This window comes from Salvelinus alpinus, chromosome 8 (assembly GCF_045679555.1).
Source record: "Salvelinus alpinus chromosome 8, SLU_Salpinus.1, whole genome shotgun sequence".
In the NCBI taxonomy this organism is placed as follows: Eukaryota; Metazoa; Chordata; class Actinopteri; order Salmoniformes; family Salmonidae; genus Salvelinus; species Salvelinus alpinus.
The window spans coordinates 66173115-66195123 of record NC_092093.1 but is presented as its reverse complement, the minus strand read 5'-3'; the positions used below and the strand labels follow the sequence as shown (position 1 = coordinate 66195123).

Here is a 22009-nt window from a genome sequence, read left to right as displayed (position 1 = left end):
TACTGACTCATCTCTAGCCACTTTAATAATGAAAAAATGTATGTAATAAATGTATCACTAGCCACTTTAAACAATGCCACTTCATATAATGTTTACATACCCTACATTACTCATCTCATATGTATATACTGTATTCTATACCATCTACTGCATCTTGCCTATGCCGTTCGGCCATCACTCATTCATATATTTTTATGTACATCTTCTTATTCATTCCTTTACACTTGTGTGTATAAGGTAGTTGTTGTGAAATTGTTAGGTTAGATTACTTGTTAGATATTACTGCATGGTCGGAACTAGAAGCACAAGCATTTCGCTACACTCGCATGAACTTCTGCTAACCATGTGTATGTGACAAATCAAATTTGATTTGACTAGTATTTAGAATATGGATTCTGAATCTCTCCATGTTGTTGTAGGTGGATGATTACTCGGCAAGCTACGGAGATGGAGAACAACCAGAGCATCTAGAGGAGCAGGCAGAGCAACAGGAAGCACCAGAGGGGGAAGAAGAGGAAGACTCTCAGCTCGCAGACGAGGTGTGAACAGAATGGGTCTCCCTCAATCACTGGCTATGCCCCAAGCGGCACCCTATTCCCTATATATTCCTATATAAGGAACTACTTAGAGTTTCAGGTCAAAAGTAATGCACCATATAGGAAATAAGGTACATTTGGGACGCAGACATTAATATTCAGAGACCCTTTTTGTCTGATGTGTTGAGTCAATGGCTGTTGTGCTGACTGACGCTCGCTGTGTGGCGATTTTGGAGTTGCCTAGCTAAAAGACTTGCAAATTAGCAATAATGTGTGCGTAGCTAATTCTAATGGTTTAGGCCATACTGAAGGCCTGCGTCTTTTGTGAAGTGTTGTGAAATCAGATAACACCTCGTATGTTCATGGTTGCAGTTTATAGGACTACAAGATGAACACTATCCATATATCTGACGGGTTGTTCATAATTTATGACTAAGAGGATCCCTATATTTCCAAAGGCTGAAAATGAACCAGAGCCAGAGGAAGAAGTGAAGGAGGAGGAAGACGAGGATGAAGAGGAAGACGACGATGGACAGTCTGGCCGGTTGCGTTTCAAAACGGAGCGCAAAGACGTCACGTCTGGCATTGTGCGGCTGGCAGACGCAGCAAACAAAAGAAGAAACATTCCTGAAACATTGGGTACATTTATTTACAACCTTGCACTCAGTTAGGAGACTCTAATTCAAATGTCTAAAAACATTTTGCTTCGTATTTGTTAAATGTAATATGTAAGATGTTTGGGCTTTGTTTGGTTGACTTGGTTAAGGTTGAAGGGCATTTAAAGTTTAACTCTAAAATGCATTTACACAACATGGATCAAAAGAAAATGCTCAACAAATCCATCTTGAGCAAGTCCTCCTAAATGGGCTGTATTTGAGGGCTGGTTTCCCGGACATAGCTTTAAGCCTAGTCCTAGAATAAAAAGCATGCTCAATGGAGATTCTTCATAAGAAGTGCTTTTTAGTCTAGGACAAGGCTTAAATCTGTGTCTGGGAAACTACCCCTGAATGTTGTAATGCTCACTTCCTGATGTGTTTTGCCCACCAGAGCTCTCTGAAGAGGCCAAAGCAGACCTGATGGAGTTTGAGGAGAAGGAGCGCCAGAGGAAGCAGGGCCGCTTTGGGGGCCGAGGAGGAAGAGGAGGAGGATTCAGAGGAAGAGGAGGAAGAGGGGGGTTCCCCGGATTCGGGATGGGAGACTTTGGTGGAGGAAGAGGACGAATGAATGACCAGAGGCTCCCAATGATGCCACTGCATATGGGCATGCAGGTAAATCTTAACTAAATGAACCGACACAATGCAAAAGGTTTGCTTCATGTTTTAATTTTTGCCAAGAAAAAATATTGTGGTACTGGTATCGTCCCGGCCCTAATGTTTACCTGCAAAACTAATAAGGCACAGCCATGAAGGCTTCTTGTGATTGTTCGCAAATATGCCGTTCTCTCCATGGCCTATTGGAACCGTGATCACTTGTGCGTGAACAAAGTCAATTATTCCGCTTCTCTGCTCCCCTTATCAATGTTGATATATGGATTATACCAAAAACGTTGGCGGTAGTCCATTTAGACAGAATTATATGAAATTAATTTTGTTCTTTGCGTAGGATTTAGTTTCTCATGGCCTTTTATTAGATATCTTTTGAAGCATATAATCCCTTAATTTAAGTTGTTCATCCATTTGAAGTCATTTCTGGATAGGCCATGTCTGCAGATAAGACTTTTCCCAGACATTTTTTTCTCTCCGGAATAAAAAATCCCGAAGCTTCTTTATACGTTTCTTTACTTTACGCACACATTTTGTGGCCTCCTTCCCTTCACATTTTTCTCACTGTCAATCGTGAATGATAATTCTTACATTTTTACCAGTGAAACGCCCATGCAGCATCTGCATACAAACCATTTGATCTCAATCAGTTTCATGAGGATAGGCATTTAGATTTTCTTGAGTTTATACAGTGTTTCGAAGTTGCCCACAGTGTTGTTTTGAATTATGTATAGTGAGCGAATATTAGAGCAGATGGTGTTCACAAATTGCAGCATAGCCTACTTGTGTATTTTGTCTAGTGGCGTGCGCTGTTGAGTTTTGGTCACATGAGTGAAAAAATGCGGTGGTGTTTTTGTCTTAAGCCTGTCGCATGCTTCCCAGTTGAAACAGTTAGCGCATATTTTGTGAGGTTTTTGTTCGTTTTTTAGGGAGCTGTTCTCGCACATTTTTTTCTTTGAGTCAAGTCTAAGTTCGGTAGACGAAGTCTACACCCATTCGTCGGTGATTGGTCAAAAGTTGGGGTGGGAACTATGGACGGGAGTTTTCAATGAAGTGTTTGCTGTCTTTCAACGAGAGAGAGAGAGAGAGAGAGAGAGCACAGCAGCAGTTAGGCCCTACTGTCTGCAGTGTCCTACTAGTTTTCATGCAAGTTGTTTCACTTGAGAAGAATGCACCAAACAGCTTAGCTAGATGAAAAATTGCGCGACTAAGACCTCCTCAGCCGAAACGAATGACAGATTTCTTGATATATCTTAGATTCATTCGGGCTATTTTGAGGAAGTGTTACTCCGTATGTTGTTACGGTGGCTCAAGAGGGACGAACAACATTAATATTGCCGCTTTTTTGAAGGTCTTTAGGGAGTATGCGAGCACAGACGTTTGCGTTGCCTACCCGAGGTGGCTAGGAGCAAACCGAACCTATGTATACAGTAATGTAATACTATGCTATTGCATTTGTTATGCCGAATACTATCAATATGTGATCTTGCAGACTTTGATTCAGCTTTGATCCGACTTTATTAAACGAGCACCAACGAGCACCAACTGCTCTCAGTTGGAGATGGACTCTACAAGGTGTGGAAAGCATTCCACAGGGATGCTGGCCCATGTAGACTCCAATGCTTCCCACAGTTGTGTCAAGTTGGGTGGATGTCCTTTGGGTGGTGGACTATTCTTGATACACACGGGAAACTGTTGACTGTGAAAAGCCCACCAGTCTGCTACCATACCCTGTTCAAAGGCACTTAAAATATTTTGTCTTGCCCATTCACCCTCTGAATGGCACACATATACAATCCATGTCTCAATTGTCTCAAGGCTTAAAAATCCTTATTTAAGCTGTCTCCTCCCCTTCATCTACACTGATTGAGGTGGATTTAACAAGGGACACTAATAAGGGATCATAGCTTTCACCTGGTCAGTCTGTCATGGAAAGAGCAGGTGTTCGTAATGTTTTGTATACTCAACATATCTGACTTGTTGTATTTGTCTTCCCTCTTTCTCCCCCACTCTCCCCCACTCTCTCTCCTCTCTCTCTCTCTCTCTCTCTCTCTTTCCTTTCCTTCAATTAGCAGTCTCCCTCCAGAATGCCTCCCCCTCACCACCAAACTCATCAGCAGCACCATCGCCAGGGCGGCCCCGGTGGCCCCCGAGGGCCTCTTTTCCAGGCGCACAGTGGGGACTCGCTGGCCCAGCAGCCCCTGCAACCCCTCATCCCCCAGCACATGGCCCACCGTAGCTCTCCCTCCTCACACGGGGCACCAGTCAGGCCACAGATGGACCCGCCTCCCCGCATGATGAGTCCCCCTCCTTCACACAACCACCCCCACCAGCAACAACAGCAGCAGCAGCAGCCCAAGAACATCCACATCAATCCCCATTTCAGGGGCCCAGCGTCCTCCCCTTCACAAGGTAGGTCTGCACTTCCGGCTGCTCCGCATGTTTGCAGGGTTTGGCTTGCGTTCCAAGTAGCACCCTATTCCCTATATAGTGCATTACTTTTGATGTTGTCATACATGGCACCTTATTCCCTTTGGGCCCAAAAGTAGGTCTTTATTTAAGGAACAGGGTGTCATTTGAGTGGCCCACTGGGTCCTTTTTCATTCAGTTTTGGACTTATTGTAAGGATAGCACCGCCGTTTAATGTTTTTAATATTTACCTCTAAGCAAAGGCGTACGTTGCCGTGTGGTTGGCAGTTATCCGAGCACTGCTTTGAAAAGTGTCTGGATTAGAATGTCATGTTGTTGTTTGGGTTGAATGACAAGTGAATAGGGCTTTCAGCCAGTAATAGGTTTATTTACTTGTCGTTTTTTGGCGGTATCTCCATTCCATTCCTTGAGATTGGTTTATCTTCCCTGTCTGTCCAGACTGAAATGTGTTGGTGACGTGTTTGTGTGTGTGGGTCTCTGTGTGTGAAAAGATCAGGGATTGCCTTCAGTCATGACTAGGGGCGTGTGTAACAGAGATAGACAGACGGTGTGTGTTTTGAAGGGAGGGGGGTGGACAGGATAACGGGAGTGTTTACCAGAGGTTGGCATATGTCCCTTAACCCATATTTGCAACGAATTGTCCTTTTCAATTCCTGTGGAAAATGAATGACCATTACCAGATGCAACTCAAACTGATTTATGAATTGAAGATGCATGGAGTATTTACTGAAGTCAAAAAGCCTCATACTGTGTGATGAAATGGCCTCTTTCAGAGCCGAAAGTACCCGTCCTCCTTGTCCATTAGACAACTTCAACCGCAATGCTTCGCTATGTTCACTCATTCCTTTTTGCCTCTGTCCAGCTGTGTACAAATGTGAGCCCATCTCGGAGGTGAAATGTAAGATGCGTGCCGGTGAATCAGCCTTTAGTACACACAGAGGTGTCTAATGGACTACCCCTCCTTCTCCCCACCCCTGCGTTCTCTCTTCCTCTTCTCATTTCTCTCTTGACCCCTCCCCCTTCGGTCTCTCTGCCCCCTGCCCCATCTACATCATTCGCTCGGCTCTATCTCAACCCCCCCCTCTCCTTCTCTCTCTCATTGCAGTGCCCTTGATGCCTCCTGCCCAGAGCCAGCCCAGACCTGCTGCGAGTCCTCAGAGGTTCCCTGTGAGTAGCAGCTGCTCCTACACACACTCCCCCATCACACGGTTAGCGCTGGGCCTCTTTGTGAGGAAATATCATTATCGCAATTAGATACTCGCTCTGGTCCAAATACTGTTGGAGCAAATCTGTAAACACTCATACCGAGTCTGTCTGCACAACTGGAAATGGTTGATAGGGGCTTTTGGCTGTGGCTGGCCTTCTTGGAGGGCTGTGGTGGCTGAGGCTTAAATTAGTTAGCACTCTTTATGGATGTGCTCGGGCTCAAACCATGTGGTTGGCTTCACAATGGAATCCTGAAATCAGGGGTCTGTCCCAAATGGCACCCTTTTCCCTACATAGCGCACTCATTTTGACCAGAGTCCTATGGGAATAGGGTATCATTAGGGACATAGTCCAGGATACAGCCCACTACCACCAGTGAAAATACTACTTTTTAGGGAAATTTTGTGGCACAAAGCAGAACAGACCTTTAGAAGGCTGTTTTGAATTAGAAAAACAACCAATAACATAATTTTGGTTTAATACTAAGGGATAAATAGATATTCAGGTAGTTAAGAAAAGGAAACTGGAATCATTGAAGAACCTCTGAGGCTGCGTTTAGACAGGCACCTGAATTCTGATCTTTTAACCAATCAGATCTGAATAAGATCTGATGTGAAAGATCTGATGTGATCGGTCAAAAGACCAATTCATGAAAAATAATATCAGAATTGGGCTGCCTGTCTAAACGCAGCCAGAGTAACATAGAACCCATTACAGAGATGACAGGAAAGGAATGCCTTTAAAGTGATTACAGCACTGGCGGGGAAGTGGATTGGCCAGGCAGCCAACTGTGCCTCAAGTTACTCAGGTTGCATTAGTACTGGGCGATTTATATCAGATTCATTCAAATGTATGTTTTTTTGCGCGATATTCCAAATGCCTGTATTGCAAGAAGGTTTTGTTATTTTTCGTTTTTATGAATGTTTGTCGGCTTGTTCTCATGTTGTATTTTTGGTCTCCTCTCCTTCGTGCCTCTGTGCTGTGTGTACCTTCCCCATTGACACCATAGATATGTATATAATGAAGAAATGTAAGTCTCCGCCCTAACAATGGGAGTCGTTGTCCCAAAGGCTGGAAGGCGGGCAAAAACTTTGGTCCAAAATAATCCCATAAATGCATTGGTCTTATTTTGGACAGATTTGAGATTTTATCGCCTCTTCCTCTATGGTTTACACACACACCAAGCCCCTCCCTCTGCCTCTCATGCCAACAAAGTTGAGATCACATCTTCCTCTCTGGGAAGCGCTTTCAACTCACTATTTGCATTTGAGGTTTGGTCCAAAAATAATCGGTAATATGGACACCTAAACACATTCCGACAAGAAGTTCACTTTTCAAACGCTACCCTTTTCATGTCTCATCTACTCAAATTGCGCGCATAGCAGGCACTACTAAAACGAGAGTATCATTGAACATTGATTCTGGAAAATGAATGCTTAGTTTGTCGCGTGTGGAATTGGTACGTTGGCAGCATTTGAGCCAAAGACTCTTATACTAGCTGTCTAGTCTGTGTTTTGTAAATGTGCAATTAGCATGAACACAATCATATAAGGAATTGGCAACTCTTTGTCATTCTGAGAAGTAAGTTAGGTCACTTGATTTCAGCATCTGAACAAAGTGCACAGGCTAGCATGCTTTTAAAACAGTTGGAGACGGACAGAAGGGTGTGTTCATAACAATTCAACTGTTCAACCTTGTTAGCTAGCAAATAGATCCAAGTTGGCTAAACTTGAAATATAAAGATTAGCTGGCTAATCGCTAGCACGAGGGCTTGATGAGACCTGTGTTCATTTTCTATAGCCTAATACCTGCTACAAGAAGTCATTATTGGTGAATGTGCATTATGCATGGTTAAATTTGTAACAAAAAAGGGCATTTTCAAAGATGGACTTGAAAGCCAGATATTGCAACAAAAAAAAGCAAGTAACTATTTTCATGAAATATTGTAATTATTAGTGGGTCTTATGGTTGTGGAAGGCTTATATTTAGCCTTGGTATAACTTCACAAGTCCTGAATTCATTAGATTATTACTGACTGTTTGAAATGCAGTGTATTTGACCTTTCATTGTATATAACGCATATTTAGAGAAAACATTTGGAAAAATCGAAATACAGTACCAGTCAAAAGTTTGGACACGCCTGCTCATTCAAGGGTTTTTCTTTATTTTTACTATGTTCTACATTGTAGAATAATAGTGAAGACATCAAAACTATGAAATAACACACATGGAATCATGTAGTAACCCAAAAATTGTTAAACAAATCTAAATATATTTTAGATTCTTCAAAGTAGGCACCCTTTGTCTTGATGACAGCTTTGCACACTCTTGGCTTTCTCTCAACCAGCTTCATGAGGTAGTCACCTGGAAGGCATTTCAATGAACAGGTGTGCCTTGTTAAAAGTTATTTGTGGATTTTTTTCCCCTTTTTAATGTGTTTGAGCCAAACAGTTGTGTTGTGACAAGGTAGGAGTGGTAAGGACTGGGGGTCTCCGAGGAGAGGTTTGAGAACCACTGATGTAGAGAACAGGGTGCCAAGCGAATTGATGCCCAGGCATCAGGTGGCACTGGTGCTGACTGACACCTTCTCGGGAAGAGCGTTTTATATGGATTAATGCAAATCAGACATTGACAAATGGCTGCATCCAATTGCATTTGGCAAAGATGTACTTACAAACCTTGTCAACAAATGAGCCAGGATCTCGCGTTTAGAGTCTGAATACAATTTTGTCGTTTTTCAAATAACAATCGTCCTCGTCTCCTTTCCAGTCTGTCATTGTGGTGGACGTTGATAGCAGAGAGGGCTCCAGTGTGTAGCAGAGCTGTTTTTCACTATTATCAGAGTTGGAGGGAGGGAGAGGCTGGGCTGATGCCTAACATAGTGTTGGATTCCTCAGCTGTCATTCACATTTAGGCTGCTGTTGCCAGGCCCACGAATTGAAATGCAGGTGACAAAACACCCAGCAACATTCATTTACCACTGGGCAGCAGATTATGGATGATTATCATACATTATCATACCATCAGATTTAATTGTTCAAGAAGGGGAGGGGTGATCCCCCCCCCCCCAATATGTAATATCATTCTATAAAACATTTGGAAAATGAATTATGAAATATTAATCTGAGGTTCCAATTAAGAGCTAATTAGGGGCTATGGCGATAGAAACTGCTCGTCAAGAATACATTTTTAGGTTTGTTATTTGGCCCAAATGTACATTTCTTGAGTCTAGCATAAAAAATTATCCAGTATATCAAGGGACTGGTGGTTAAACTATAATATATTTTGCCATTTGTTCCAAATATGAATATGTTGTAATATCATCAGGTTAGATATTGAAAAGATAAAAGTAGCCTAGGTTCCACATTGTCCAAGCTACAAAGATTACATTAAAAGGTGACATTGAAGTCACATCAGGGCAAATTTCTGTCTGATGGTGGAGGCACTTGTCTAACATATCTTTTAGTCTCATTGGTCAACAGTACCATTGTCCTTTTTAAATATGAAATTCCTCCATAAACAGTGGCAACAATGTGAAATTTGTACAAGACACTATGTCCAAAGAGGGACCGACCAAAACAAATGCCACTTCTAATCCTCTTCATTTCCATTTCTCAGTGAATGGTTTGACATATGGCCCGGTCCATTGTATGACGTTTGTTTTAGCTAGCCCTCTCTTTCCGAGAGGGATATCTGCAGCATCAGTTACACATTGAGCACCTCTCAGCCTGTTTATCAAGGATTAGCACTCAGAGCGGATGAGCCGCGTTATCAAATTCATACAAATTTCCAGAGGTATTATGTAGGCAACCGAGTCTCCATTGTGCAAACCGGACTGACCTTTGGAACAGAGCGATAATGTCCAAACTAACAATATGATCCGCTCCCTCTCGTCCTCTGCTTCGTTAAGCCCCGTTGATTAACTTTCTGTTAAGCAACTTTGGCGACTCTCTCTCCCTTCCAGCATTCAAAACGCGCCTCTATACCTCTCTAAATGCCGGCAGTCTACCGGCGAATCAAGGTGGATTAAGCCTAGATAGCATTTTAAGTAATTTACAAAGGGGCGAGGAGGATGGAGGTCTAAGCAACCCAGATGTGGAAGTGCCACGTGTTGAGTTGAAGGTTAATTTTTCAACAGAGACGGATGTTTAAGCGAATAAAGGAGAGACAGGCTATGGGGGGGGATCTTATTCCGAGGAGGGATTATGGGATCGTTATCTGCTGCTTTTCCTTGAAGGTAGACTAGACGGAGCACTGTGGGGGGATTTTGTGCTGTGTGGAAAGTGGAAAGCTGTTGTACATACACAATGGGTAGATGAAACAAAGAAATTAGCACTGATCTAACACAAGCCCAATATGGTTTGCCGTCCGTGTTCCCGAAACGCGAGCAGGTCCCGTCAACAAAGTTCTATGTAGGCTTTAGTGCAGGTTTACCATAGAGATCCATTGTGTTATAAGATTGTTTACGATTTTTGAACCGTTTCTCGAATTAATGTTTTCCTGGCCAAGATGGCAGATTTTTTTGTCATGATGCTTATGATGCCAATGAACACTAGTGAATTTAGAGGTTTACTCTCACCTATTCTCAATGGTATTTCTCACAAAATGGTGTAAACATTGATACATTTTACCCAAGTCAACATCGTGCCTAATGAGAATCAATTCCGAGCACTCACTCCCTTTGTAGTATAATATTGTTACCCGAAATGCACCCTTTTCATTAGTTTTAATTAGTTTGTGATTACTGTGGTTCCCAATGTGGAATTCAATGTATGAGTGTGTGTGTGCACCTCTCCCCCCTCACAGGGATCAGGGGACTTCCAGCAGCAGCACATGCCTGGTAATTTTGGCCAGCCGCCCCAGAGGCCCCCGCATCACATGGAGCCCTGGAGGAACCAGCCTCCCCCCACCTCCCAGGACAGAGAGCCCTTCTTTATCGGGGGTAAGACCACAGCCTGCATCCCAAATGGCACCATTTTTCCCTATTTAGTGCACTACTTTTGTCCCAAATGTCACCCTATTCCCTATATTGTGAATTACTTTTGACCAGGGCCCGCTCTTCATAAGTAGTGCGCTATATAGGTAACAGGGTGCCATTTGGGACGCAACCCTCCTCACCTAGACACACCTAGCTCGCCCACCCACGCATCCTTCCTTGCCTTTAAGGGGTTAAATCGTCTCTCTTAGCATATCTAAGCCTTCTGGGCATTAACCCCTAGCAGTATACCTTCAGGGTACGCTGCGAGCGTAATTGCAGAGTTCCATTAACTAAATTAATGTTATACAGTGCTTTTAGAATGTATTCACAACCTTTGACTTTTTCCACATTTTGTTGTGTTACAAAGTGGGATTAAAATGAATTTAATTAGAATTTTTTTGTCAACGACCTACACAAAATACTCTAATGTAAAAGTGGAAGAAAAATTGGTACTTTTCTAAAAAGTACTAATACTGTATATCTTGATTAGATGAATAATTATTCAACCCCCTGAGTCAATACATGTTAGAATCACCTTTGGCAGCGATTACAGATGTGAGTCTTTCTGAGTAAATCTCTAAGAGCTGTCCACACCTGGATTGTGCAACATTTGCCAGTTAAAAAAAAATGTATTCTTCAAGCTCTGTCAAATTGGTTGTTGATCATTGCTAGACAACCATTTTCAGGTCTTGCCATAGATTTTCAACCAGATTTAAGTCAGGAACAATCACTGTGCTCTTGGTAAGCAACTCCAGTGTAGATGTGGCCTTGTGTTTTAGGTTGTTGTCCTGCTGAAAGGTAAATTCGTCTCCCAGTGTCTGGTGGAAAGCAGACTGAACCAGGTTTTCCTCTAGGATTTTGCCTATGCTTAGCTCCACTCCGTTTCTTTTTTATCCTGAAAAACTGCACAGTCCTTAACAATTACAAGCATACCTATAACATGATGCAGCCATCACTATGCTTGAAAATATGGCGTGTGGTAGTCAGTATTGTGTTGTATTGGATTTGCCCCAAACATAACACTTTGTATTCAGGACAAAAAGTGAATTACTTTGCCACATTTTTTGCAGTATTACTTTAGTGCCTTGTTGCAAACAGGATGCATGTTTTGGAATATTTTTATTCTGTACAGGCTTTCTTCTTTTCACTGTCAATTAGGTTAATATTGTGGAGTAACTACAATGTTGTTGATCCATCCTAAGTGTTCTCCTATCACAGCCATTATACTCTCTAACTGTTTTATAGTCACCATTGGCCCATTGGTGAAATCCCTGAGCAGTTTCCTTCCTCTCCAGCAACTGAGTTAGGAAGGACACCTGTATCTCACCATGCTCAAAGGGATATTCAATGTCAGATTTTGTTCCCCATCTATCAATAGGTGCCCTTCTTTGTGAGGCATTGGAAAACCTCCCTGGTCTTTGTGTTTGAATCTATGTTTGAAATTCACTGCTCGACTGAGGGACCTAATTGTATGTGTGGGGTACAGAGATGAGGTAGTCATTCAAAAAACATGTTAAGCACTATTATTGCACACAGAGTCAGTCTTTGCAACTTAATTGTGTGACTTGTTAAGCACATTTGTCCTCCTGATCTTATTTAGGCTTGCCATAACAAAGGCGTTGAATACATATTGACTCAAGACACTTTAGCTTTTAATTTTTTATTCATTTGTAGAAATCCCGAAAATCATAATTCCGCTTTGACATTTATGGGCTATTCTGTGTAGGCCAGGTTCTCAATTTAATACATGTTCTATTCAGGCTAAAACACAACAAAATGTGGAAAAAGTCAAGGGGTGTGAATACTTTCTGAAGGCACTGTATGTGTGTGCACCTACATGCTTTTGAATGAGTCGGGGCTCCTAATATACAAGCGTATCACACATTTTCTAAATCACTGCTTATGTGGAATGAAATACCGTCATATATTGGTGTTGTGTTATTTTCTGTTGATAGAGATGTAGGTCTATGTGTGCTGCTTCCCCCAGCCTTAGTCCATGCAGCCAAGACTCGAGGCAGTCGCTGTCTGATGTATTAAAAGTGAGTGGGAAATGTGGCGACGCAGCAAACAACTTGACGTCTCTGTTGTGGATTTTTCCTCCCTCCTACTTCCCCTCCTGTTCTATAGACCCTGGGCGGTTCCCTGGGCAACAGCAGCACATGTTCGAGCACCAGAACCCTGGCTTACTCATAAACAGTAACAACCATCAGATCCCCAGCCAGGGCCACATGGCCTTCAACCAGCCAGGCCTAGGAGGGTTCAACCAGCCAGGCCAGGGTCCAGGGGGCCAGCTAGGGCTGTTCCAGAGAGAGCCCCCCAGACCCAACCTGCCTCCCCAGGGCCACCCCCAGGGCCACCAGGGCATGGCCAGCCTGACGGGGCTCGGCGGACCCCCCAACACCAGGCCCTTCATGGGCCACCTTCAGCCCGGGTTTCAGCAGCAGCAGGTGCCCCCCGGGCCCTTCCCCCTGCAGCAGCTCCAGTTTGGGATGCAGGTACGGATGAGAGTAAGTGAATCTTCTACCAATGAACGTGTGTGGCGGTGGCCTGCGCTTTGCCTGTGCAATGTGGAGTGGAATGATTCAGGGGTTGGTCCACAACTGGGTATGTGTTGTCCATTGCTTAAGTATTTACCGGGCATAGATGGAAATCACTTCAGTTTATATGGTATACTATGGGTTTTTACAAGCTTCTTCACAATTAGTGATTATGGGGTGGCAGGTGGTTAGACCGTTGGACTAGTAACCGAAAGGTTGCTAGATCGAATCCCTGAGCTGGCAAGGTAAAAATCTGTCCTTCTGCCCCTGAACAAGGCAGTTAACCCACTGTTCCTAGGCCGTCATTGTAAATAAGAATTTGTTCTTAACTGACTAGCCTAGTTAAATAAAGGTTAAATAAAAAAAATATAACAATTATACAGTACCTGTTGGGATACATATCAAATGTGAAATATGGTCCTTATTCTAAATTCATGAATTTCGTACCGTTCTTACTCGGTTATAAAAAAATATTGGAACCGCTTGTTGAATATTCCCTGTTTAGTGAAAAAGTCATTAAAGCAGCTAATATTTCTCAGAGAGACCTTCCCATGCGGTATGAATGGTGAGGCGCAGACAAGAGTGCCCTCTAGTGTACGGCTCATTGTTCCACCTCTGTTGCCGCGGCTATATGAGGACACCGATTGGAGGTTAATCATATGCATGTAACCGTTTCTCCTTAAAGAAGCTCCAATCGCCTGCATATGAGAACTTTAGAAGTGTGGCTGATTTTTATTTTAATTTTTTTCAAGTTGTAAGTCAAAACAGTCAATCTTTTGTCAGAATCACTCTGTCAGAATCACTCATTCTGCCCGCTTTGTCTTTTTGCGTTTAAATTATAACTAGGGCTTGATGCAGCACGGCCCACCCCACTCGCACCTCCAGCATCACGACTTGCCTCTCTCCCATCAACAACAACAGCAGCAGCACCACAGACAGGACCTGTCTCAACCGCCCCCCCACCACCACCCACAGCACCAGCTCCACCCCAATGAGCAGCGGCAAGGCCCCATGATGCACCACGGCGGTGGGCAGGGCCAGCCCCTCTTTCACCAGATGCAGCAGCACGGCAGCCCCAGACAGACACACCCTGGCGGACCCCATCCACAGCAACGGAACGCCCCCATCAGGCCCAGGATGGTGAGCAGCCACTATCGGTCGTAGGACTATTTGGATTCATGACACGTTCCAACTGATTTCGAAGGAATCAATGTGCTTTGCTTTCAATCAAAAAACCCAACGTGCACAGAAAAAAATAATCACATTGGTTATATAGATATGTCAAGCTAATGTCAGTTCGGAACTGGCTAGTGATTTAGAATAGGATTGTGATCAAAAGACTAACAAAATACAAATCCTCCCCCCCTTCCACAGAACCCTCCTGCACTGAAAGTCCTTCCCCAGCGCAACAGCAACCTCCGCGAGCTCCCCGTGGCACCTGGCAACCAAAACATGAACAATGTCCGCCCCGCCTCGGCGCCCAACGTCAGGCCCGTTGCCAGGGCAATGCAGGCGGGGTTGCGACCGAGCCTGAACGCTTGGCCGGTCCCCGGCGGTGGCAGAGGGAGAGCCCAGCCTACTGCTACCAACAAGGCTGCATCACAGCTACCTGGACCACCTGAAAGAACGGTGGTTCGCAGGGATTCCACAGGCACCCAGCCAAACATAGCAGTACAGGTCAGTCCTGCACCACATGTTTGTTTCCCCGTTTTGGCCATGACCTCAACACCGTTTTGTTTAGACACTACTTTTGTTTGCGTCCCAAAAGGCGCCCTATTCCCTACATAGTGTAAATAGGGCTCTGGTCAAAAGTGGTGCACTATGTAGGGAATTAGGGAGCCATTTTGGACGCACACAAAAGTAGTGTCTACTGGCCAAAACGGGGAAACAAAGGCAAACGGCTTGGATTCTCATGTGTGACTCAGTATAGTTGAGAAAGTGGCTTCTTCAGTTTCACCAATCATTTTGTATTTTTTTTTACCATCATCACATTTAAAGGCGTGGCGATAATTTGAGAATTCTAGTATTTTGACAGACGTTGTGCCTGTAAAATTCAGTAACCTGACATATTAAGCCGTGCTAAGCCTGCCGTGTTCAGTTAGATGGGGCGTAAATGCTATTCTATTTATTAATGGCCCGATCATAAGGTTATAAATGAGTTGAGACTCGTTCACCGGGGAGTCCATTGAAAACGGGATCAATATCATAGCATATTTCTCTGGGGTATCGCTTCTCATTACTGCTGTGAATGTCACACCAATTTAGACGGTTCCAGTGGTAGTCACTGCAGCTCTGTGACTGCACCCTATTCCCTATAGTGCACCCGCGCTGGTCAAAAGTAGTGCACTATAAAGGGAATAGGATAAAGGGAATAGGGTGCCATTGGGGATGCTACCCATGTTACTAGCTCATGGAGAGTGTGAGTGTGATGTTTCTCATAGTGTTTGGTTGGTTGCAGGATCCCGATGAGGACGAAGAGACGCGGCAGTACCGTCTGAAGATCGAGGAGCAGAAGCGACTCCGGGAGGAGATCCTGAAGAGGAAGGAGATGAGGAGGCAGATGCAAGCCGGCGTCCGCAAGAAGGAGCTTCTGGAGCGCATCAACGGCCAGGGTGACCCACCACAACAACAGCAGCAGAGGCAGTTTCCACCTAAACCCCAACAGCCCCAGCAAGGTTCTACTGCCTTCCCTCCCAACGGCACTCCACCGACGCCCCCCGCGCTCCGCCAGAACGTGAAGACCCGCCTGCAGATGACCAAGGGCCAGGGTCAGCAAGCCCCAGCGCCAGGCTGGCAGGGGGGCCAACCGGGGCAGAACACGGGCCCCGGTCCCAACCCTACCCAGCAGGCCCAGCAACAATATCAGCAGCAGAGGAGGAACGTTACCCAGCTGAACCCTATCAGACCAGGGGGGCCCACTGCCCTGGGGAACATGCCCATGCAGGGAGCCCTGATGGCAGGTCTGAGTCCAGGCCAGGCCCAGGCTCTGGGGCCTAAGTCAGGGGTGAAGAGAACTGTGATGCAGCGAGCCAATAGTGGAGACAGAGCGGGGCCACACATCCCACAGAAAGTCAGAGTTGTCAAGCTTCTAGGAGGGGTGAGTGCCTGTTTTGATCATTTTTTGACTTGACAAATATAGGATTGCAAAATTCCCTGAGATTCACGGAATCAGGAGGGAAATCTGAAATCCTTTAACAAGGATTTCTGGAAAACATGGACATTTGGGAAAATATACTGGAATTTTACAACCTTAGACAAACGTTATCTTTATTGTTTGGTTAGTGCCTTTGTCCCGCCACCCTCCGTCATTGTTCCCTTGAATTCAACTCAAGAATTTCCAGATACTTTTAAATGTCACTCACTCCCTAGGAGGAACTCATTTTTTGTAACCTATTCGGAATGACATATGGCTCTCTGTCGGTTTCATTTTGGCAAAATGGATCCATAAAGTGTCTGATTCCCTTTGTTTGAGTGGTGGTATTGAAGATTAGGTGCTCCCACACCAATCTTACCTTTTTAAATAGTGAAAGGCGCCAGTCAATATACTGTCTGGCATTCATCTGACATTTATAGCATTTATTTGGTAGCGACACCAGTCCACTGCACTCAAAGGTTGGTGTCTGTCCTTTTTAAAGGCAAAAAGATAAAGACAAGGGAACTTGAGGTGTAAAACAGAAAGGAGCGTTATAAGCCAACTGTGTCCCGATTCAATCCCTCCTTTGTCAGTGGCGATCATTTCATTCTCATTTGATCAAGTCATTGCCGCCGCCTTAATTATGAATTCATCTCCTTTGTAAATTGGAAATGGCTTTGTGTTCAAACATTCATATTTGTTGTTGATGAGGCCTTTGTGAGACGTGATAGTGTTTTGGAGTAAGCTGCGTTGCCGCCATCCCAGAGGATAAGGCTGTGAAGGCTGAATCACAGGCTCTCTCTCTCTCTCTCTCTCTCTGCTGCCTTAGATTAAGATAACCGGGTGTCAGCCGCGTTAATAGAAACCTGTGCCGAGCTATCTGAAGTGCTGCATCTCAGAGGGAGAACGAGAGAGAGGGAGGGAGCCCATAGCTGTGCTGAAAAGCAGATTCTCCCGATGCTCTCTCTTCCACATTGTTCCGCTGTCATCGACGGCAGCCTGACAATGTTCTCTCCCTCTCTCTCTCTCTCCCTCCCTCTCGCGCTCTCCATCAGCCGTCTCTCAGGTGTGTAAGCTATAGAACCGTCAACCGCCAACCCCCGACACGTGGCAATTAATCTTCCTTTAACAGGGCGGCGCTGCGCCATAATACCTGTGTAAAAAAAGAGTCACCACTTTTGAGGGATTTGGATTTGTATAGCTTAGGCAGCGCAGATAAGGGGGGAAATTACATTTTCATCAGACAGAACAGGGCCCTACAATGCAACACGCGGCACAAAAGCAAGTGGGGTGGGGAGTAGAGGGGGAGGGGTAAAGGGACAGGGAACATGTCACTCGGTTGTAATGCAGCTTAGCATCTGATGGGTGCAATCAGCAGCTGTAGATTTCTATAGGAGGATTAATCCATTTGCTGGGGGGGACGGCAAGAGACGGGTAAGTCATATACCACTGCTGTCTTTCTCTCCCCGGTATTGATCTGTCACATTTAGAATAAGAGAGGAGACGAGAGACGACCTTTCAGCTGTGGCAGCTTGTGCCGGTTTGTGTGTCGTGTGTGTATAAGCATGGTAATCGTAGGCTGCACAGCCCTAGCTATCTGTAACTCTTATTTAATAACGAGTGTGTCCATCCACCATCCCATGTTGTATCTGTTAACTCGAAATGACACAACGACAAGGTTCCAGTTTAACAAAGTTTACTCTACTATATGAACACACTACAAGGTAGCCATTACACTCAAGGCCAGGTTCAACAACGAACAACCTTCCTGCGCATGCGCACTCTTGCACTCTTGACTGAGTGATAGCCCCGTAATAACAGAAATATAGGGATACTTAAAACATGAACTTAACAATCTCCCCCTTTTCTTTAAAGACAAAAAAAACATCAACAACATAATTAAATGTCCAAGTATTATTCAAGATCCCCATTACAAATGGGTTGTGTGACAGTTTTTATTTGTATTACTCAAGCTGCCACTTTCCATTACTGAGAGCCTGTAGGAGCGAGAGCCTGTAGGAGCACAAGACCGGATGCTCCCTTTTTAGTCAGACAGTCAGCAAGCTGTTCCTTTGTGGTCGACCACAGAATCCGCTGGATTCTCTGTGCTTGAATAAGTTCCTTGATGCTGCTAATCTCAAAGTATTTTCTCTGTGACAGACTTGGTTGACTTCACAGCATCAACTAATGAGTAGTTGTCAGTGACACAAACTACAGGTAGGAAGTGCCATTTTGTCCCACCAGTGATAACCTAGCGAAGCATCACTGAAGACAACCAGTTTTCAAAGAGTCATCTTTTCCAACATGCTGAAACATTAAAGTCACTTGTTGTGATTTCAGTTTACGAACAACTTTGTTTGCCTCATGAATGGTTTGTACAGTGGCGTGTTTTGTGTTAGATGCCAAGTTGCAACCATCAAACCAGGTCTACTCTGTCTCGCAGCCCATAAAATTTGTCCTATCTTTGACCTCAATTGACCAGCTTCAATTCCACAGAGGGGAATTCCTTTGTACGGCTCTTGAAGAATCCATGTGGATGGGTTGAAGATTCTTGATATAGCTCTCCTGTTGCATCAGTATTTTTCCATCAACTGTAATAAACTCTATGCCAACATAACAAAAATGATCATGCTCCTCACGGCCAACCTAGAAAACAGCTTTGAGGTGTGGAATCACAGTTGAAGCAAAGGTCTGTGAGCCACCCCAGATAAAGTCATCAACATGACAGGCAAGTACTCCAGTCACATTGCAGTCTTGATCAAGCCAATAGAAGACTGCAGGATCCACTTGTGACATTTTTCCACCTGTATTCAGCATTGTTGCCTTGACTTTGTTGTACCAGTAGAGTGATCCATCTGCCAGTCCATACACACACCTTTTTAGTTTCCACAGTGTTCCTTCACTTTTAGCTTCGGGCGGAGGTCGGATGTGAATGTCCCTTGACAGCTCTGTTCCCTGCAAAAATCCAGATTTGATGTCTATGGAATTAAGTTTCCATTTTTTCTGGCAGATCACTGACATCAGCAATCTGAGTGACTCTGATGTCGGTGTGTCTTTTGGGAGTTCTTTAGCAGCCAGCCCCTCAAAACCTCTAGCCACTAGACGTGCTTTGGGCACTATTCCAGTTAAGGATTCTTTAAGGGTACACACCCACCTTGTTGATACGCACTTTTGGCCAATGTCTTTGACTTCCTCAAACACTCAATTTTTCCTCCAATTACTGAGCTCATCTAGCTTAGCTGAGTCAAATGACACGTCCTTTGTTTCAAGTACATCATCATTTTGAATGTCATTCTGTTTTTCTCGATTTTCCATTGATTCAATTCTGATATTATCTACAAGTGACAGGTCAGCTGACCCTGTTGTACCAGAAAGTGTAGCTGGTTCAGAGTACTGCAAGTTGTACCAGTTCTTGTGTTTTACTTTTCCTGTTCGTCCAATGACGGTTGCTGTATGTGGAATACCACTTTCTCTGTCCATGTATTTAACAGTTTGTCCTGTTTTCAGATTGGAACAACCATGTTCTCTTAACTTCTTGCAACTATAGGGGGTGCTGTTCCGCATTAGCATTTTTTGGTCTCCAAATTAAACTGCCTCGTGCTCAATTCTTGATCGTACAATATGCATATTATTGTTATTATTGGATAGAAAACACTTTCTAGTTTCTATAGCCGTTGGAATTTTGTCTCTGAGTGGTACAGAACTACTTCTACAGCACTTTTCCTGACAGGGAGTCAGATTTCAGAAATTTTGACCCCTGATCTGGGGTCGGTTTTAAGGTGCCTGTAGATGCTATGGAGAAACCGACACTGCCTACGTCTTCCTCTGGGTGTCAGTACGTCATCACGCTGTTGTTGAATGTTTTCCTCATTTGAACGCTCAATAGTATTGCCTGTGGCATGGTTAAAGGTCTCTGCTCCATTTCCTGTGTCAGTTTCAGTGTCCATATCATTGGATGTGACATCTGGTAGGTTTGTGTCTGTTACTGTGTCCTTTTTGTCATTTTCATTAGGAGACTGATTCTCAGCTACAGCCCCTCTATCTTGTTGATCATTTACTTTCCGCAATCTTGAGTGATGCACCCTGACAATCATGCCTTCGTGCCTCACAAATATCACCACACCATCTTGACCAATGATTACTCCCGGTCCTTTCCACTCTTGACAGTCAACTCGTTTGTAGTACACTTTGTTTCCAGTTTCGTACTTCTCATCATCATTATTCCCTGAACTGCTGAGTAACTTCTGAAGTCTGTCAACTGTATCATGTCCAAACTGTTTGTAAAGCTTTTGCAATACTTTGTGTTTTTCTTTAGTGCTCATGTTCTCTGTGACTGTCAGAATCTCCATGTGCTCTGTGTCTGTCAGAATCTCATTTTTGCATGGACTCTGTGAGATGTCTTTGTCTAAAATGTTTACACAATAGTGGCCTGAGGTAGTAAGTTCAAGAGTCACTGGTTGTTTAAACATCACTGCCTTGTCATTTTTTATGTCTAGTACAGCCTCTGCCTTCTTGAGGGAAGCTTTGCTTAATAGTAAGGGGATATCTGTAGGGACCACCTCTGTTTCAATGTGACACTTAGTCTGACCAATTTTTGCTGGTATCTTAACTCTCTTGGTAGAATGGACAATTCTCCCATCTCCAAATTTGAAAGCTCTTTTGCTTGGTGTGTCAATCATATTTTGTACTTCTTTCATATTTAGTTCACTGACATAGCTATCAAGCCATTTTGCACCACACACTGTCCGTGTACATGCAGTATCAATCACAGCAGATCCTAAGGATTCAACTATAAAAATCTCAGTATCAGATTCATTTGAAAACAGTGTAATGTTACACTGCTCTATCTCTGTGTTTACATTTTCCTCTGTTAGTTTAACTTGTTCATTTTTATGAGGACAGTCTTTAATAACCCAATGGTAAGTGCTTTGACAAATTGCACATTTTGATCTCCTTCCATATGTGTCCAGTGGATTTGTGCCGGGAAATGGCGCCCTCTTCTGGTTGTCTTGAGAACGTGACTTGTTGGCGCCTTTTCTGTGCTGCTCGGTGTAATATGCTGCGTCACTCACTTGCATTCCATCTGTTATTGGCGCGACAGACGTCTTCTCACCAAATATTCTTTTTAGTGCCGACTTCATAGATGCAAAAGTCAGCACAGTACAAGCAGTCAAAGCCAACTGTTTCTCCCTACCATCTAGACAGGCAGTATCTAGCAACTTGAAAGCTAACACTGCATCTGGGAGAACCATGTCGTACTTGCGCATTCTATTGTACCTCTGTTCGAAATCAATGATGTAGTCCGCCATTGCAACCGAACTATCTCTCGTAACACTGTCAAAGTTTGAATATGCCTCGTAGGCACGGTCTTTCTCTTCTTTAAGAAATACAGAATCCAGTGCTGTGATCAAAGTTCCCATACCGTCATCCTTGTTCAAATCCTCAACGGATATTTCCAGTGCTGTATCTCTCGCTCTTCCCTCGAGCGATAATACCACCGCAAGTGCTTGCTTTTTCGCGTCCAGATTAGTAACGCGTGTCCAGATTCCCAGTTCATTTTTCCAACTTTCGTACGACCTCTTCTCGTCGAAGCGAGGTGGCACGTTGTAGTTAGAAGCCATCCTCTGCTACCAATGTTAACTCGAAATGACACAACGACAAGGTTCCAGTTTAACAAAGTTTACTCTACTATATGAACACACTACAAGGTAGCCATTACACTCAAGGCCAGGTTCAACAACGAACAACCTTCCTGCGCATGCGCACTCTTGCACTCTTGACTGAGTGATAGCCCCGTAATAACAGAAATATAGGGATACTTAAAACATGAACTTAACAGTATCCATTCACAGCATGAGGCCCACACTGCTCCACTCAAAGCGAATGTCTTCATGGGTATTGTGAGGTCTGAACGGGGAAGCTAGCCT

At 44.1% G+C, this 22009-nt stretch overlaps 1 protein-coding gene across 3 annotated transcripts in view; it reads left to right on the top strand.

The window, feature by feature from the left end:
• LOC139583535 (RNA-binding protein 33-like) overlaps nucleotides 1-22009 on the top strand; it is a 47444-nt gene that overhangs the window by 13497 nt on the left and 11938 nt on the right. The window contains exons 6-15 of one of the 3 annotated variants that reach the window (XM_071414715.1): nucleotides 420-539; nucleotides 995-1175; nucleotides 1584-1804; nucleotides 3874-4210; nucleotides 5334-5395; nucleotides 10241-10376; nucleotides 12540-12919; nucleotides 13796-14089; nucleotides 14324-14626; nucleotides 15408-16046. In XM_071414715.1, coding sequence (XP_071270816.1) covers nucleotides 420-539; nucleotides 995-1175; nucleotides 1584-1804; nucleotides 3874-4210; nucleotides 5334-5395; nucleotides 10241-10376; nucleotides 12540-12919; nucleotides 13796-14089; nucleotides 14324-14626; nucleotides 15408-16046 — 2673 coding nt within the window. Of the gene's footprint in view, nucleotides 1-419; nucleotides 540-994; nucleotides 1176-1583; nucleotides 1805-3870; nucleotides 4211-5333; nucleotides 5396-10240; nucleotides 10377-12539; nucleotides 12920-13795; nucleotides 14090-14323; nucleotides 14627-15407; nucleotides 16047-22009 lie in introns of all 3 variants that reach the window. The other 2 variants (XM_071414716.1, XM_071414714.1) reach the window with 2 other exon arrangements.